The 17,783-nt window shown below is 40.6% G+C and overlaps 1 protein-coding gene across 1 annotated transcript in view; it reads left to right on the top strand.

The window, feature by feature from the left end:
• TXNDC16 (thioredoxin domain containing 16) overlaps positions 1 to 17,783 on the top strand; it is a 52,927-nt gene that overhangs the window by 18,016 nt on the left and 17,128 nt on the right. Inside the window, exons 10-14 of the mRNA XM_089522889.1 lie at positions 2,018 to 2,184; positions 8,322 to 8,382; positions 9,204 to 9,342; positions 11,263 to 11,409; positions 12,786 to 12,845. Of these exons, the coding sequence (XP_089379015.1) occupies positions 2,018 to 2,184; positions 8,322 to 8,382; positions 9,204 to 9,342; positions 11,263 to 11,409; positions 12,786 to 12,845 (574 nt within the window). The remainder of the gene's footprint in view (positions 1 to 2,017; positions 2,185 to 8,321; positions 8,383 to 9,203; positions 9,343 to 11,262; positions 11,410 to 12,785; positions 12,846 to 17,783) is intronic.

The raw sequence follows: 17,783 nt of genomic DNA, 5'->3' as shown, positions 1-17,783 counted from the left end.
GGGTGTCCTAAATCCAATCACTGTTTTGTTCATCTGAAGTTAAAGCCATCCAAGCGTTCTCCAATCCCATTGTTAGTTCCATCAGGTCTTTGTTACACTGCAAGATACCAAGTATCCCCACAGGCTAGATATTGGGTATAAATATCAGTTCCAGCTCTAGCCTTGTGTGTGCACAGAGAGTTTGCTTTGCCCACTGTCTCTCTCTCAGACCTCGTTTGAGCCATATCTTGCTTTTGTGGTCTCCTCTTCAGGACAGGTGAATATTGCCCTTATACTGTCCTGCATTGTGTAGTGGTTTGTATGTTGGACTACAGCTGTGGCGATCCTAAATTTGATTCCTAGCTCGGCTGTCAAACCCACTGGGTGATCTTGGGCAAGTCCCACTCTCTCAGCTTCAAGAGAAGGCAATGGCAAATCTCCTCTGTACAAATCTTGCCAAGAAAACCCCATGATAGGCTTGCCTTAGGGTCGCCATAAGTCGGCAACAACTTGAAGGCACACAACAACAACAAACAACCCTCAGCCTCTGTTATCCAACTTCCATATTCCCTTTTGGTTAGCTCTGTATGGTGTGTCTGTTTGAATTGTTATCTCGTGTGTGTACGTATGCATGTTGGATTTCAAAATAAACCCTTCTTTATTTCATTAAATCCCAATTTTTTTTCTCACATTACTACTGGTATACATAGGTGAAAACGATCCTCAAGTTACCCAGCTCTTGCAAAGCTTTCTTTGAGTTAAACAATTTCCCAAATGTGAAATCGAAGGCTCTCATGGCCGGCATCCATAGTTTTTGGGGTTTTTTTTCTGGGTATGTGGCCATGTTCTAGAAGAGTTTATTGCTGATGTTTTGCCAGCATCTGTGGCTGGCATCTTCTCTGAAGATCCTAGCCACAGATGCTGGTGAAAGGTCAGGAATAAACTCTTCTAGAACATGGCCACATAGCCCAAAAACCGCACAAAAAATGAATTCCCCAAATATTTAAAGAATGTGATACGTTTGATGGGGACTTTGCAGTCACCCCATCTTTTGGGTAACACATGTCAGTGAAAATCTGTTCTGGGCTTCATATGAACTTGAAAAGAGTTACTGAGAGTGCTGAAGGCTATTTGGGGTAAGCAGGAATTCTGCTTCTTGGGGAACACTTTACGTTTGGGCTGAAACCCAAAACAGATCAATTTCTCCTCCTTTTTCTCCCCTATCCCATGCAAGCTGTTTGCGCCTGGCGTTTTGCAGCATATGAGAGTAGAATTGCATTGGGTAGACTGAGCTTGGAACGGTTATATGTGTCAAGTAGGAAAATCCTGGGGGAAATTTTTAACATGCAAGACCCCAACTCGATCCTTGAGGAGAGTCAATAAATAAATAAATAAACAAAGAAAGACGTACTGTATTTATTATTTCTTGCACAAGAAAATATAGTGATGAAAAAGAAACAATGGACGCTGGATACTGGTCTAACAACAAAAAAATGGAAATAAACCATTAAAGTTAAAACACTTAAATCCAAGCAGTCATAGTTGTTCCAGTAAGAGGGTTGGAAAATAGTAATAGTAACCAGACTTTAAACAAAATAATGAATCATAGATTTTTAAAAAGGGAGTGTTTTTTTAAAAGTCATTTTTTTTAAATGAAGGTTTAAACTACAGTTGGTTTCAATGTCAGAGACTAGGACTGGCTGATTTAAACCAGCTTGGTTTAAAAACTGTGATTTAAACCAAGTTAAAACCACAGTTTAAACCAAGCTGGTTTAAACCATAGTTTAAAACAAGCTTGGTTTCAACCATAGTTTCAACCAAGCTGGTTTAAAACAGCCATCCCTGGTGTTTAGCCTAACTCTTACCAGGCCCTGAACTGATTTTCTGAAAGCATCCTTTTCTCTTTGCCCCTCTTGACTGTGCCCAAACTAAAATGGTCCCAGGGCCACTTCAAGAAAGTTAAGGTGTCAGATTTGTTAATGCAGCAAAAAAAAAACAACAACAAAAAACAAAAAAAACCCTGATCTGTCTATTTCAGGTGGAAGTTGCTGGAGATCCAGAAAAGATTTCAACTGTCCACACTCACCTGGGTCTTCCTCTAATCTTCATTCTGACGCGAGAAGAGACATTGGAAGCCGACAAGAGGACTGCTGAGTCAGTGGCCTGGCGTTTGTTGGGCAAAGCTGGAGTCCTCCTTTTATCAAGGTACAGTTAGCCCTCCACATTTGTGGCTTTGACTTTTGCAGATTTGATTACCATATATAAATACTCAAAGTAAACCTCATGTATAAGTTCAGGACATATTTTAGGGCCAAAATTACTGATTTTGTTACAGACTTGTCTTTCACCAGGGGATAGTTCCTTTTTTTATATGAGTTAAAGTACAGTAGTTACATTGACCCATGCATAAGTTGACTGTATAGACTTATACATAAGTATATATAGGCCTGTTACAGACTGCCAAAATAAAGCTGCTTCGGGTCTCTTTGGAGATATGCTGTTTAAATGATGCATGCGTCCTAAGAGTCCAGAAGTCGCGCCAAAGCCACACTCCATTCCTAAGCACTGGAGTGCAGCTTTGGTGCAGCTTCTGGATTCTTAGGATGCACGCATCATTTAAACAGCATATCTCCAAAGAGACCCGAAGCAGCTTTATTTTGGCAGTCTGTAACAAGCCATAGTATTTGAAGATTTGATTAATATGTTTTCTCTAGGAATCTATCTCTGGTGGTGCACTGGCTAAATGCGTGTACTGCAGCCACAAGGTTGTGAATTTGAGCCCAGGCAGGGCTCCAAGGTTGATTCAGCCTTCCATCCTTTTGTAGGTCAGTAAAATTAGTACCCAACTTGGCTTACAGATTGTAAACCCCTTAGAGAGTGCTGAGTTCACTGACAAGTGGTATAGAAATGTAAATGCTATTGCTATTGCTATTGCTATTACTTGGTCCTCCAGCACAGCTCTGCTGGAAATTGACCATAGTGTTGTGCTGGAAGACTTAAAGGTTATCAGAGAAAACACTTCTCTAGGCACCTGTAGGCCCTCCAGTCTGATTCTGTGGTCAGGTTTGGCAGATGTTGACCATAGAGTTGTGCCAGAGGACCTAGAAATTCCTAGAGAGGTGTTCTCCCAAATAATTAAAATAATCATAATAATAATGTGTTTTTTTATTTGCGATTTCCCCTGCTTTCATAGGGGTCCTATGCCCCTAACCCCAGCGAATGTAGAGGTCCCATTGTATTTCATGGAGGCCATACTTTCAAAGTGACTTGACGTTGCTTCCGGTGTGTTTGGATATACCTCTGGAGAGGTGTGAGGACAAAATTGGCCTCTATTCCATACGCAGTCCCCACATGCCTGATGTAGGGCATTTGCTTCAGCCCAGGGGTGGTGCGAGTCAAATGAAGGTATTGTCCATCAAAATAAGAATCCTGCTCTGTTGAAATGTCCCTTGAGTCCCCAAATTTCTAGCATTGCAACAACTTAAAACTTTATCTGAGCACTTAGAAATAGAGTTTAGGCATTTGATGGTAAGAGCTGTTTGACAGATTACTTTGCCTTGGAGAGTGCTGGAGTCTCCGGCTGTGGCCATACTAAAGAATTAATGCAGTTTGTCACTGCTTTAACTGTCATGGCTCCATCCTATGGAATCCTGGGATTTGTAGTTTGTCTTGGCACCAGAGCTCTCTGACAAAGAAAGTGAAATATCTCACCAAACTACAGGATCCAGAATTCCATAGCACTGATCCATGCCAATTAAAGTTGCATCAAACTGCATTAATCTTGCAGTGCGGGTGCAGCCTATGGCACAATCATCACAGTCCCTTGATTTAGGATTTCAGCCTTTTCCTGCAAATCCCATTTCTTCTCTCTATCTCTCCAGTTAAATTTCTACTCTGCTCATGCACTGTGTGGGCTGTGTGCCTTCAAGTCGTTTCTGACTTGGTTTTCTTGGCAAGTTTCTTTAGAAGGGGTCTGACCTTGTCATCCTCTGAGGCTGAGAGAGTGTGACTTGCCCAAGGTTTTATGCTGAAGCAGGGAATCAAACTCTGATCTCCAGCCTAATGCTCAGATCACTGTACCACCTTACCTTTCATCGGAGAGGCTATACAACAAAATAAAAAAAGCATGGAGAAAATAGGAGTGTAAAGTCAAAGGCTTTCATGGCCGGCATCCATAGTTTTTTGTGGGTTTTTCGGGCTATGTGGCCATGTTCCAGAAAAGTTTCTTCCTGACGTTTCGTCAGCATCTGCCAGTCAATATGGGATTTGTGGACCAAAAAATTACCAAAAATAACTTTTCCAGGCATAGCTGGTAAGAATGCATAGCAACACATTATAGAATCATAGAATCATAGAGTTGGAAGAGACCACAAGGGCCATCCAATCCAACCCCATTCTGCCATGCAGGAAATCTCAATCAAAGCATCCCCATTGACAAATGGTCATCCAGCCTCTGTTTAAAGACCTCTAAGGAAGGAGAGTCCACTGCACTCCAAGGTTGTTCCACTGTTGAACAGCCCTCACTGTCAGGAAATTCTTCCTAATGTTGAAGTGGAATCTCTTTTCCTGGAGCTTGTATCCATTGTTCCGTGTCCTGTTCTCTGGAGCAGCAGAAAACAAGCTTGCTCCCTCCTCAATATGACATCCCTTCAAATATTTAAATGGGGCTATCATATCACCTCTTAACCTTCTCTTCTCCAGGCTAAACATCCCAGCTCCCTAAGTCGTTCCTCCTAGGACATGGTTTCCAGACCTTTCACCATTTTAGATTATGCTTGCCCTAGCAAGCAGAGCAGGGAGGTGATTATTCCACTTTATCTTAAGTGTATACATAGGAAGATGTGCATCCAGGGGTAGCTGTGTTAGCCATATAGCAAAGTACAGCATCATCCAAAATCCATCAAACAGTGATACATTTATTGGACCAAACAAAATGCACATTATACTGTATGTTCCAAGGTTTTGAAGCTCCACTGGCTTCTTCATCAGACAAAGGTATTAAAAACCATCCAAGAGAGAAAAAAATGATAATGTTAGTTCTAGCCCTGTATTTGGTCAAGATGTTTTAGCTGTAGTCCTCAGTTCAGATGGTATGGAAAGGTATTGCTGCAGGCAGGATCCCTCTTCCTTCTGGCCATGTGGGTGCTGGGACATTAAGTCCAGGAAATAAACTTTAAATTCCATTTGCAAGATAAAAGGCTGCTGCATTTGAGATCCATCCTTGTCTCAAATCCATCTGAACTGAGGTCAATAGCTACAACATCTTGACCAAATACAGGCTAGAACTAACATTGTCATTTTTGTCTTTTCTTTTCTTCTGTATCATTTTAAACACTTTTTTCTGATGAAGAAGCCCCTGGAGCTTTGAAAGCTTGGAACATGTGTAATGTGCATTTTGGTTGGTCCGGTAAAAATATCACTGTTTTGTGGATTTTGGGCGATGCTGTAAATTAGAAGATGGTTTAAGATATTTCAGCCAGCGAGTGGCCACTTTGCAGCCCATTTTCCCTCTCTTAGTTCCCTTAGCTCAGTGGAGCAGCACATGTCGCATATACAGAAGGAATTGAGTAGATCCTACAATACCCAGTTAAAACAGGTTGTACCTAAGTACCCTAAAGGTACTATCAGATTCCTATCTCATCTTGGAAGCTAAGCAGGGTCAGCATTGCTTAGTACCTGAGTGGGAAACCATCAACAAATCCCAGGTGCTGTAGACTATATTTCAGAAGAAGGAATTGGCAAAACCACATCTGAGTATTCCTTGCCTACAAAAAACTTATGAGAGCCAGAGTAGTGTAGTAGTTTGGGTATTGGAGTACAATCTTGGAGACCAGGGTTTAAATCTGTGCTCGGTCATGGAAACCCACTGGATGATCTTGGGCAAATGCCACTCTCTCAGCCTCAGAGGAAAGCAAAGGCAACCACCTTCTGAACAAATCTTGCCTTAATATAGGCATAGATGGTATAGCAGAGGTATATATTAAGGTAATCAAATGAGAAGGATACTATCAAAGAAGCACAATGTATGTATGTAATTGGTAAAGTTTTAGAAGGATAGATAAATGGTTTAATGCGGTGTTGATTGTTTAGTGTTATGTGATAATGTGTAAAATGTAGTGTCTAATGTCTGATGTCAATGATTGTTTGTAAAATTTGTTTGTTTTATAATTGTTCAATAAACATATTTCAAAAACAATAGTGAACAAATCTTGTCCAGAAACCCCTGTGATAGTTTGACCTTAGGGTCACAATAAGCTGGACATGATTTAAAGGCACACAACAACAACAACAACAACAAAAAACCCTATAAAATTCATAGGAACAAAGTATCTAACTTTGGTTGCCATAAATCAATGGGTGACTTGAAGGTGTATACACACATACACACAGGCACACAACAGTAGGTACACAACCTTACTGTCTAGAACAGCTTTTCTGAACTCTTTTACTCTGGAGGAACCCTTTGGATAATTTTTAGGTCTCTAGGAACCTCTGTGTCAAAATTATTATATCTACAGATGCCCAATACAATCTCTTGTGGATCCTTAGGGATCTTTCACAGAACCTCATGGTTCCAGGTTCCTGTTTGAGAAACGCTGGTCTATGATGAGGATTTCTGTAGGTTTTTGCAAAAGCCAGAGGGAAATAGGATTGGCAGAGCCACACACATCACTGAAAAGGAGCAAGAAATGGACAAACTGGTCTGTGTATTAAGACGACAAACTAAATCTAAATTTATAGAAGAATGGAAAAAGTTAACCAATTATATCAATCAAAGTGATAACTAATTGATAGTTAGAACTGACAAATATGAGATGGTCACAGAACAAAAATATGTAACATTACAAAACTATCGGATGACATATAAGATATTGAATGTATAACATAGTATTATATGTATAATACTGAAGAAGGTTAATCTAAAGCTAAAATTTATAATATAGTGTTAATAGAAAGAAAAATAATTAACAACAGTTAAGTTGCTTTAATAGAGCAGATTCTGAAGCGTTTTAACAGTTTTTGCAGTTTGGTAATTATTTTTCTTTTCTATTTTATTTTGTTTTATTTTATTAACTTCTTTATTTACTTATTTTTTAAAAAGGGATGTAGACAGATGGAAATAAAGTTAGAGTTAGAAGTAGAGGTCAAGATAAGATTGAAGAAGGATGAAGAAATGGAAGCCAGAATATAGTAGCAAAACCCAGTTCTCTGAAGGTGGGAAGTACTCTTATATTTGTGTACATTAATGATACATTTAAAGTTTTTGCAATCCATTTGTTCATTTTAATTTGAAAAACAATTATAATAAAAAGAAAAGAAAAAACAAAAGGAGCAAGGATCTTTTAGAAAATGGTATTTAAGGGTGTTGGGTTAGGGCCAGGGTGACCAGATGTCCTGACCACAAAGGAGGACAAGGGCCTGCAAAAATATAGGATATTCAAGAAGGATGTATGACATTGCAAAATGACACCTAAAACCACTGATATAAATTCCATGCCTCTTAGTCATGCACAAAATGGAAGACATTTGGGAATTCATCCTGGACAGAAGCTTGAAGTGTAGGACAGCTCCTGGAAAAGGAGGACATCTGGTCACCTTGGTTAGGATGGTCTTCACATACAGTGGGAGGTCAAGCAAAGGAGTGCAGGATAGTGGTAGAAGACAAGATGTCAAAGGGGCAGAAGTCAGGTCTAAGAAGTGAAGGCAGTGGACTCTCACTTTTACATATTGATCTCAGTTGGCTGGTTAAAGTTTGTAGATTTTTGAAAGGACTGCGATTCAATTATATAAGATATCATTTCAGTCTTTTCACTGAAACATCTGCAGTGCTTCAGTTCAGATTGGAGTGGAGATCTTCCTCCCCTGAGCAATTATTTTCTTCCTTCCAGCACATAGATATCTAGCTTCTCAGGGCACAGGTGGTTTCTTTGGACATGCTAGATTTCTTCATGCAAGAAAATAATTATAGAGACTCATTCAGCCCCGTGAACTCCCACCTGTTATCTGAGGTGGTAAAGCCAGCTTCCAGGTGTATTACTTCATTTGAAAACTGGCCCTTAGAAATCTAATTTTATGCATACTATTTTCCCCAGTAAGTAGAGAGATCCTGTAGCACTTTTGAAACTAACTGAAACAAAGAAGTTGGTAGCATGAGCTTTTGTAGGCTTCAGTCTATATCCTCTTAGGAAGCAGACTGAAGTCTAGGAAAGCTCATGCTGCCAACTTCTTTCTTGCAGTTAGTCTCAAAGGTGCTACAGATCTCTCTATATACTGATTCTACAGACTAACACAGCTGTATCTTTGTATTTCCCAGTTTTAACTTCTGCTTTCTATTTTGACAGAAATTCTGTTGGCCTGAATGTTCTTCCGCAGCATAATGTGGCCATCAAGACAGCTGAAGAGGTTAGTTGCTTATTATTGCCTTTTGACATCCACAATTATAGCACTATATCCCACTTTAACTGCCATGGCAGCATCTGTTGGAATCCTGGGATTTGCAGTTTGGCGAGTGGCATTTGGAATTCTCAGCTAAGGAGTTCTAGTGTCTCCCCAAACTACAAACCCCAGGATTCCACAGCATATGACTAGCCCATTCAAATATCACTACTTTTAAACCATAACAGTAAGAAAAAAAGTACAGCCCATGCACACCATGGAAAGACTCTTCTGCCCTGTTTCTTAATTACCACATATCAGTTTACATGAAAACATCTTTACCTGTTGGCAAAAAGAGAGCAAAGAGGAAAATAGCCTAGCCTATTGGAGAAGACAGTTATCAATCAGGGCCATGTCCATACAGTATGCCAGAAAAACATGGCTTACTTTGGGGCTTCTGGGTCTGCAGGGAAGACAAACTCTTTGCACAATTGGGACCCGTGATGGGCCAATACTGGCAGTACTGTCCGCACACTCAATGGCCATCCTATTGAGTGTTGGTGTATTGTACTGATGGTTTGTTGTTTGTTGTTAACTGCCCTCATGGCAACCCTGTGGATGAGACATCTCCAAGACCCCCTGCCCTCCACTGCTTTGCTTAGGTCTATCTATCTGGCGCACAGTCTTCTCTTTCTGCTGCCTTCTACCTTTCCTAGCATTATTGTCTTATTATTGCCCTGTAGGTCATCTAAAGAAGTCAGTGTGGGAATGGGGCATGAGCTTTTTTTTTCTCCGTGTGGACACTGCCCCAGACAATAGTTTGCTTTCTCTCTTTGGCATCTCTGTAGGGTGTGCCTGTCCGATACCTGGTTTTAAAAGATACAGATGAGATTGTAACTTTGGTCGAAGGTGATACACAAAGTGAACCTATCCAGTCATTTCAGGAGGAATATGAAGAGGAAGAAGAGGAAGAGTACAACGAACAAGGTAATGTAGCAATGCCTTTCCTCTTAGGTCATCCATGGTCCTTTAAATCCTTGTACAACAGGAATGGACAACCTCACTAGATCTGGGAGGTTTAGTTTCTGCCCAGAGGCCTGTCAAGGGCCACAAAGACTGCCCAAAATGCCAGCCTCTGTATTTGGAAGTCTCCTTCTGGTTTTGACAAACTTGTGTTCTTATGGCTTCCAGGAGAGGCAGTTCACCAAATTTTCATGGCCAGATGAAGAGTGGTCCAGAAAATCTGGAAGGGTTGAGGACCATAAAAACAGCCTTGAGGAGACATGGATGGCCTCATGGCCTTTAACCACTTTGCCCACTAAAGCAATTGAGTGTATGCTTTATCTTTTTGTCTCTAGATTTTAAGGAACCAGGAAAAAGCTGGGCACATATTCAGGGTAACCATATTGGCCATACAACAAAATCCACAAAAGATGGATACCTTTATTGGCCATTTGAAATGCAGAAAATATATCGTGCAAGCTTTTGAAGTGCCACTTGATAAAGACATCAAGCAAATCATGTTTTTAAAAAACCATACAGGAGAAGAAAAGTGATGATATTAGAGTCACAGGCCTGCATTTTGTACCAGATGTTGTTTCTGTTGTAGTTCAGTTGTTCTGGAGGGATCTCAATGCAGGCAGAGGGCACTTCCTTTCTTGGCCATGAGAGGATCAGGGACAAAGGGCAATAAAATCAGGAAATAAAATGTTAACTCCATTAGCAATGGGAAAGTGAAACTCCATTAGCAATGGGAAAGTGACTGCCCTTGAGGTTCAGGCTGTAGGAGGCTAACTGCCCCTTCCTTTCATAGGCAGACAACATAGAATTTCTCAGGGAGTCCCTTTACTGTTTGTTGTTGTGTGCCTTCAATCCTAAGGTATTATTATTATAATTAAGCTTTATTTATAAAGCACTGCAAATTTACACAATGTTGTACATAACACTCAATTAAAATAGATAAAATAAATTTGCCCATGGCATACATTCTATGGAAATAATGAAACATAATACATATTAATACATTCAAACAATAAATATACAGCTCTGTGGTCAATGTCCAACAGACACTGACCACAGAATGGCGCTGGAGGAGCTACAAATGCCTAGTAGAGTATTCTCTCTAGGAATCTCTAGGTCCTCCAGTGCAATTTTTAGTTAAAGTTGACCATAGAGTTGCACTGGAGGACCTAGAGATTCCTAAAGATAACATATTAATCAAATACGTAAATAATCAAATCCGCAAATATCATAGCCGCAAATATAGAGGGATGAGTGTAAATGTAAATATAGCATATAAATATAAGGTGACCCTCTTACAAGGTTTTCTTGGCAAGATTTGTTCATAGGTGGTTTTCCTTTACCTTCCTCTGAGTCTGAGAGAGTATGACTTGCCCAAAATCACCCAGTGGCTTTCCATGACCAAACGGGGATTCGAACCCTGATTTCTAGAGTCGTAGTCCAAACCACTACAGCAAGCTGGCCCTCTCTCTGTACTGTTACATCTGGAAAAATTTTTTAGGTGCTGTATATATATAAATTGTCAGGAAAATGTTGTGTCCTTTGATAGGGCTGGAAATGTCTAATTAACAAATTGTAAGCCGCTCTGATAGCCTCGGCTGAAGAGTGGGGTATAAATAATAATAATAATAATAATTATTATTATTATTATTATTATTATTAATAGGAGAGATCCTTCCCACAGTGAGGCACAGTTTCGAAAGGTTACTTTTTTGGAATGCAATTTCCAGAATCCCTCAGGCAGTCTGTGATAAGGTGCCCTTCTTGTTGTTGACCCCATAATCAGATTATACTATGTGTGCTGATGATGTTGTGGATTTGATTAATTTGGATTTTTGGAGGGTCTTTCTCTTGCCAATTAGGGTATATATGTGTTTTTTCCTGCAGAGATTCAGGATGATCAGGTGGTGGAATCCATCATCAGAGATCGGAAACATGAACTCTCCTTAGAAAACATCCGCACCCTGACGGAAGAATCTTTTGGTTCAGCGCTAACAGAGGCCAACCACACTGTGGTGCTGTTTTATGCCAGCTGTAAGTCAACTCTTGCAAACTGCTGCGTTGTGCACTGTAGTGCATACACTTTCCATGCTTTCAAAGAAATAGTCCTGTGAGTCTTTTGCAGCATGAAAAGGAGGAGGCACAGTGGAGAAAAAAAAGGAATGTGGCTGCACTTTTAAGACAAACTGGTTTTTATTTTTGCATGAGCTTTCTTGGATGCAAACCCATTTCTTCACATGCAGCACTAAGTGATATTAAGGTGTGAGCTATAAAATGTATTTATACAGTGGTGTATAAGTATATCAGTTTCCACTCTACCCCTCTGTTGAGCCACACCTCCTCGTTTTGGTGCACCAGAAGTGCTGTTATGTCACTTACAGCCAACATTTTGACGGATTTGGGTTTTTTATTTTTTGCATTTTTGAGTGGGATTTAGGGGGAGGAGGGAAGGATAAGCCACTGCATTTCTGATTGGTTTTAAGCCAATTTGGCTAGTTTGCAGGTGAAAAAAAATCACTCCAAAATTAATTTATATGTGTGTGTGTGTGTGTGTGTGTGTGTGTGTGTGTTTGGGTGTTTTATATATATTGCTTGGGTCTGGGGGCTTAGGAGGGCATCATGCAGTCCATGGGCCACACTTTGTTCACCTAGGTCCATGAAACCTTAAATTCAAAACACACTGCAGAAATAATTGAGTTTGAGACCGCTTTAACTGCCTATGCTTATTGCTAGGAAATCCTGAGAATGGTAGTTGTTGTGGCACCAGAGCTCTCTGACAGAGAAGGCTAAATGTCTCACAAAACTACAGTTCCCAGGATTCCATTGCACTGAGCCAGGGCATTAAAACGTTTTCAAACTGGATTATTTCCGCAGTGTGTTTTGGACCTATTTCAATTTTCACATTATCTAGGTTGAATTCTTGTCACTCTTCTGTGGTCATTTATTGTTATTTCTGGATTCTGTTGTGGACCTTAGTCTGATTTAGCAGGGTTCTCCTGCCTTCCCCCACCATCCTCCCAATGTTGATGTTGCTTTAAAAATTACAGCTAGGCACAGGATGGGAGAAAGAGGAAGCAAGACAAGCATAAAAAGCCTTTGTGTAAAGTGAAGTCGAAGATGCTGGCGAAACTTCAGGAAGAAACTCTTCTAGAACATGGCCATATAGCCCGAAAAACCCACAAAAAACCTTTGTGTGAAGGCTCTTCACTGTCAGAGGCTTTATTAAACCAAGTTATGCAGAATTTTTGCATAACAATTTAGGCTTAATTTGCAAAGTTCAGGCAAAATACTAGCTTTTGTCAGTATGGAGTTTGCTGTTTCTTCATGTAGCATTTTGGTTGGCAACAGAGCAGAGTCAAGAAAGCATGGAAGTGTCCAAAATGACCATCTGTTTTCTGTTTGCGTTGCAGGGGAAGCTGTCTCGCTGGTTGTAATGCATGCCTATGCTGACGTGGCAGCCCATCTGAATGGTATGGCACTGAGTTATTACGCTGGCTGTTTGACCATGTATTTCTTCCCAAAGCCTCAATTGATTAAGTGCTAAAGTGGCTGGCACTGGTTTGGGAGCTGGGATTTCAGCACCTTGGATTCCGGCTTTAAAGTTTGGACTTAAACTATGAATGCATTTACTGGCCCTCTGATAGGAAAGCCCCAGCCATCCTCAGGGCTATTGTTTCCAGGTTGTTTTCTGAGTCTTGCCACTCAGTTGCAGTCTCTTCCCCTTGCCAAAGATGTTCCAGAGAAAGTCCCTGGTTTATATTTCTCTTCTGGGAGACACTTGGCTATCATCTTCCACCCTCATCTTCAGTATGGGTCCTAGTTTGCTGCATGGGTTACATATCAGAGAAACAGTTGTATTAAACATTCTATCTTATATATGGACTTAGAAATAATTTCCAAAGTAACATTTCTGCCCACGTATTCATGTATTGGAACTAAGGACTTTTCTGGCTCACAGCCCATACCTTTAACCAGATTTCTAAGCAATTGTCAGTCACCTTGAGGCTCTCCTATTTTGCCTTGAATCTCATTCAGTGGGTTGGAATTGCACTAAACCAAGGATAAGCAAAATGTAGAGAGCAAGTGTGGCATAGTGGGATCAGCAATGGACTACAAGTCTGGAGACCAGATTCAAATCTCTGCTTGGCTATGGAAATTCATTGAGTGAACTTGGACACGTACACTCTCCCAGGATTCCATAGCACTGCACCATGGCGATTAAAGTGGTGTCAAACTGCATTATTTCTGCAATGCAGATGAGGCCTTTAACAGGGAGTTGCTTGTAGTTTTGAAAAGACTCTAAAACATGGCCTGAAACATCTGGCAAGGGCCACTAACAAGCTAACAAAATGTCATACGTGTCCTTTCTAAGTTTCCAGGAGCTACAAAAATGGCTCCGGGGGCACAGGAGGCCCACAGGGTGCATTTTGTCCACCTTGCATGAAACTCCTCCAGTTTGGAAGTGCTGCAAAATGCACGGTATAATGGTGGATCTGTAGCTGTATCTTGAAGACTGCGCCTTGGATTAGTGAAATAATAGTCGGAAGGTCTCCCAAGTGTTTATGCTGGGGGTTCAAGGAACTCTGTTGTCTGCAGCTACTTTCCTGGCATGTTCTGACATCACTGAGTGGAAGGAGGGGACCCTTTTCAAGGACAGCTTCTGCATACAAACTGTTGGTTTGACACAACACAGGAAAGTAGCAAAGGGACCATTTGACATGAGAAGAACATCAGCCTCCATATAGCCACGCAAAGAACCCCCAAAACAATGGATAGATGTTTTCATGTTGTACAACGAGACACTAGCTATGTGCAGGGCTGCAGGAGGACAGTACAGAGACCCGGTCTCCTCTAGAGTTGTAAAGTGTCAGCTATACTTTAAAAAGAAGGTGAAGTAAAGAACCAAGGAAAGGATGAAAAGGCCGAAACAATTCTCCAAACAGAAGATTTAATATTTGCATCTTTCTACCTTATGTGAGAAAGCCAGCATGGTGTAGTTGTTTGAACACTGGACTACAATCCTGGAGACCAGGGTTTGATTCTCTGCTTAGTCATGGAAACCCATTGGGTGACCTTGGGTGAGTCACACTCTCTCATCCCCAGAAAACCCCATAATAGGGTCACCTTAACATACTTAACGCCCTGGCAAGGGCACACAACAACAACAACAACAACAACAACAACACCTTAAAGAAAGAGGAGGTACATGTTTAAGGTGTATGAAATTCCACATGTCACAGAGTTGGATGTGTATTTATTATTATTTTATAATGATTTATTCAAATATGTATATCTTACCCTAATCTGGATATGCAATTTAATTAAAATATAAATTTGTTGTTGCTGTTGTGTGTCTTCCAAGCTGTTTCTGATTTATGGTGACCCTGCAGTGAGCCTATCATGGATTTTTTCTGAGGCTGAGAGTATGCTACTTGCCTAAGGTGGCTTTCCATGGCTGAGCGATTATTTGAACTCTAGTCTCCAGAGTCATAATACAACACTCAAATCACTATGTCATGCTGTCTCTAAATATATCCTTCATTGTTGATGTGTGCCTTCAAGTCATTCCTGACTATGGTGACTCTAAGGTGATCCTATCATGGGGTTTTCTTGGCAAGTTTCTTCAGAGGGGGGTTGGCATTGTCATCCTCTGAGGCTGAGAGAGTGTGCCTTGCCCAAGGTCACCAAATGGCTGAGTGGAGATTTAAACCCTGGTCTCCTGGAATCCTAGTCCATTATTCAAAACCATTACACCACGCGGGCTCTCCTTAACAGGAAATATTGATGCTTTTTACCGTATCGAAATGCAATCTAATTTTATTTAAACTATTTTATGTATACAGTATAATTGTTTTAATTTAAATGTCAGGTTGTATTTATATATGACTCCCTTTTCCCGGTACCAGAAAGATTTCTGACTTGAAGCCAGACTGCTTTTTACTGGAATCACATTGTGCCAGGGCCAATGGGTTGAAAGCAGACCTGTGCCAACCTTGGAATGGATTTCACAGTCTGTTCAAAGTGTGGCATTTCAAGGAGCTTTTTAATTTGTCTCACAACTGAGGTGCAGAGTCAGTTTTTCATTCCAAGGCTTAGCCTAGAAATAGGTCAGCTAACATCAGGCAAAAAATGGTGAAAAATCCTTGAGAGAAAGGAAAGTGTACTTGTTGGAGTCACTGGTCTATGTCTTGAAAATATATCTGGGGTAGCTGTGTTGACCAAGTAACAAAGTACAAGAACATCCAAAATCCACAAAAGAGTGATACCTTTATCGGTCGAACCAAAAATGCACAAAATGCACATTTCCCTGACGAAGAAACCAGTAGAGCTTCAAAAGTTTGCAACATTTATTTGTGCATTTTGGTTAGTCCAATAAAGGCATTGTTGTTTTGTGGATTTTGCTCTGCATCTTGTTTGAGATGTTGCAGAGAGAAAGGAGTCTTTGGAGACAGAAGTTCAGACCCCATGAAGCTATGAAGTCATTGGGACCAAAGACAATTTTAAAAGATACTGTAATAAAATTTCCACTCTCCGTTTTGCAGCTTCAAAATCTCTCACTTTGAAATCTGGGTATGTCCATTTTGATTTGTTCAGTGATGGTCACAAGAAGTTGTCCTGCTGTTGGGTTTGCATGCGAATTTGGGTGATGAGCTGGGAAAAGCGAGCCAGCATGTTATAGTGACTTCAGTGTTCAACAAGGACTCCAGAAGATCAGGGTTTGAATCCTCACTGAGCCATGGAAACCCACTGGGTGGCCTTGGGCAACTCTCTCAGCCTTTGATGGCAGCAATGACAAACTTCCTCTGAATCAATCTTGCCAAGAAAACCCTGTAAGAGAGTCAGAACTGACTCAAAGGCATGCAAAAATTGAGATGAGCCTTCAGGTAAATCAGTGGTTCCAAACTTTTGGTCCTCTTATTTGTTTTGGACTTCAGTTCCCAGAAGCTACATCAGCCAGGAATTATGGGAGCTGAAGTCCAAATCATCTGGAGAACCGAATGTTGAGGTTCCACTGAAATAAATGAATCTGAGAGCAAGCCCAGACTCTTACCAAAGGTCAGTATGACTAAACTGAGGCTATTGTTCTTCGAACATGTCATGAAAATGGTTTGATTCATTGACTTCTTAAAGTGGAAGGACTTAGGAAAAGATGGAGGTTCGAATAGGTTCTACAGGTTAGTAAACTCAAATCACAGAAGCCACGGCTGCCCTGAATTTCTAAGACATGAGTATTACTGTTGATGATTTCTCTAGATCTTTTGTTCAGTTCTTGTTGTTGTGTACCTTCAAGTCATTCCCAACTTATGGTAGCCTTAAGGCAACCCTATCTTCGGATTTTCTTGGCAAGTTTCTTCAGAGAGGGTTTGACATTGCCTGGGGCTAAGAGAGTGTGTCACCTAGTTCTTGTTCATAGGGTTGCCATACACTGTTGGCTTGGTGGCAAACAACAACACTAGGCTGGTAAAACTGTTGGTGGTTCCTGCTTGGCAGCTGAGAAGAGGGGGGAAATCCTTAAGTACATCACAACAACAACAAAGAGGCAAAACGTCCCAAATTTCAGAGTTTCTGGCATTTTGGAATATTTGCATATACATAATGAGATATCTTGCAGATGGTCTCCAAGGCTAAACAGGAAATTCATTATACACATTATACACCTTATTACACATAGCCTGAAGTTAATTTTATACACAATATTTTTAATCGTTTTGTGCATGAAGCAAAGTTTGTGCACATTGGATCATCAGAAAGCATGTGGATAATTTTGGATTTTGGAATATTTTGGATTTTGGAATTTAGGGTAAGGGAGACTCAACCTATATCCAAGATGCTGAACTTATGTCGGGGGTGGGTCCCCCCCCCCCGTCCCTTCAATGGCCTTGTAAAATTTAGATGGAAGACTGGAGTATATCCACATTACACATTTATAACAGTGTAGTAACACTTTAACCAGCACAGCAGCATCCTGTGAAATCCTGGGATTGGTACTTTGGTGAAGGACTTACACTTTTCTAATGCTGCCCCTTTGCTATGGCAATGAAGCCCACTGGTGGAGAAATCTCTCACAAAACTACAAATCCCAGGGGTTTTGTAGGATAGCAGTTGAATTTGTATCAGAGCACTATGATTATGTAGTATGGATGCATCCATGAGAGGATTCATTGTCCCATTGACATGGATAGTTGCCAGTGGAGGAGAACAAATAAATACAGAGTTTTTGTCCCACCTTACATCTCTCCAAAGTGCCTCTCAAGAGGATGACGACAATGATGATGATGATGGTATTTGCTTCTATACCTCCTTTCTCCCAAAATAGAGACTCGAGGCAGCAAATTTAAAGCAAAGTAATTTAAAAACAGTACAAAAACATTAAAATGTATAAAATATAAAATAAAAAACAAACAATT

The sequence above is a fragment of the Sceloporus occidentalis genome, unplaced genomic scaffold (genome assembly GCF_023333645.1).
Source record: "Sceloporus occidentalis isolate IW3139 unplaced genomic scaffold, rSceOcc1.0.p SCAF_4, whole genome shotgun sequence".
Lineage (NCBI taxonomy): Eukaryota > Metazoa > Chordata > Lepidosauria > Squamata > Phrynosomatidae > Sceloporus > Sceloporus occidentalis.
The sequence above is the reverse complement of the archived record's forward strand: the minus strand, read 5'-3'. Positions and strand labels throughout refer to the sequence as shown.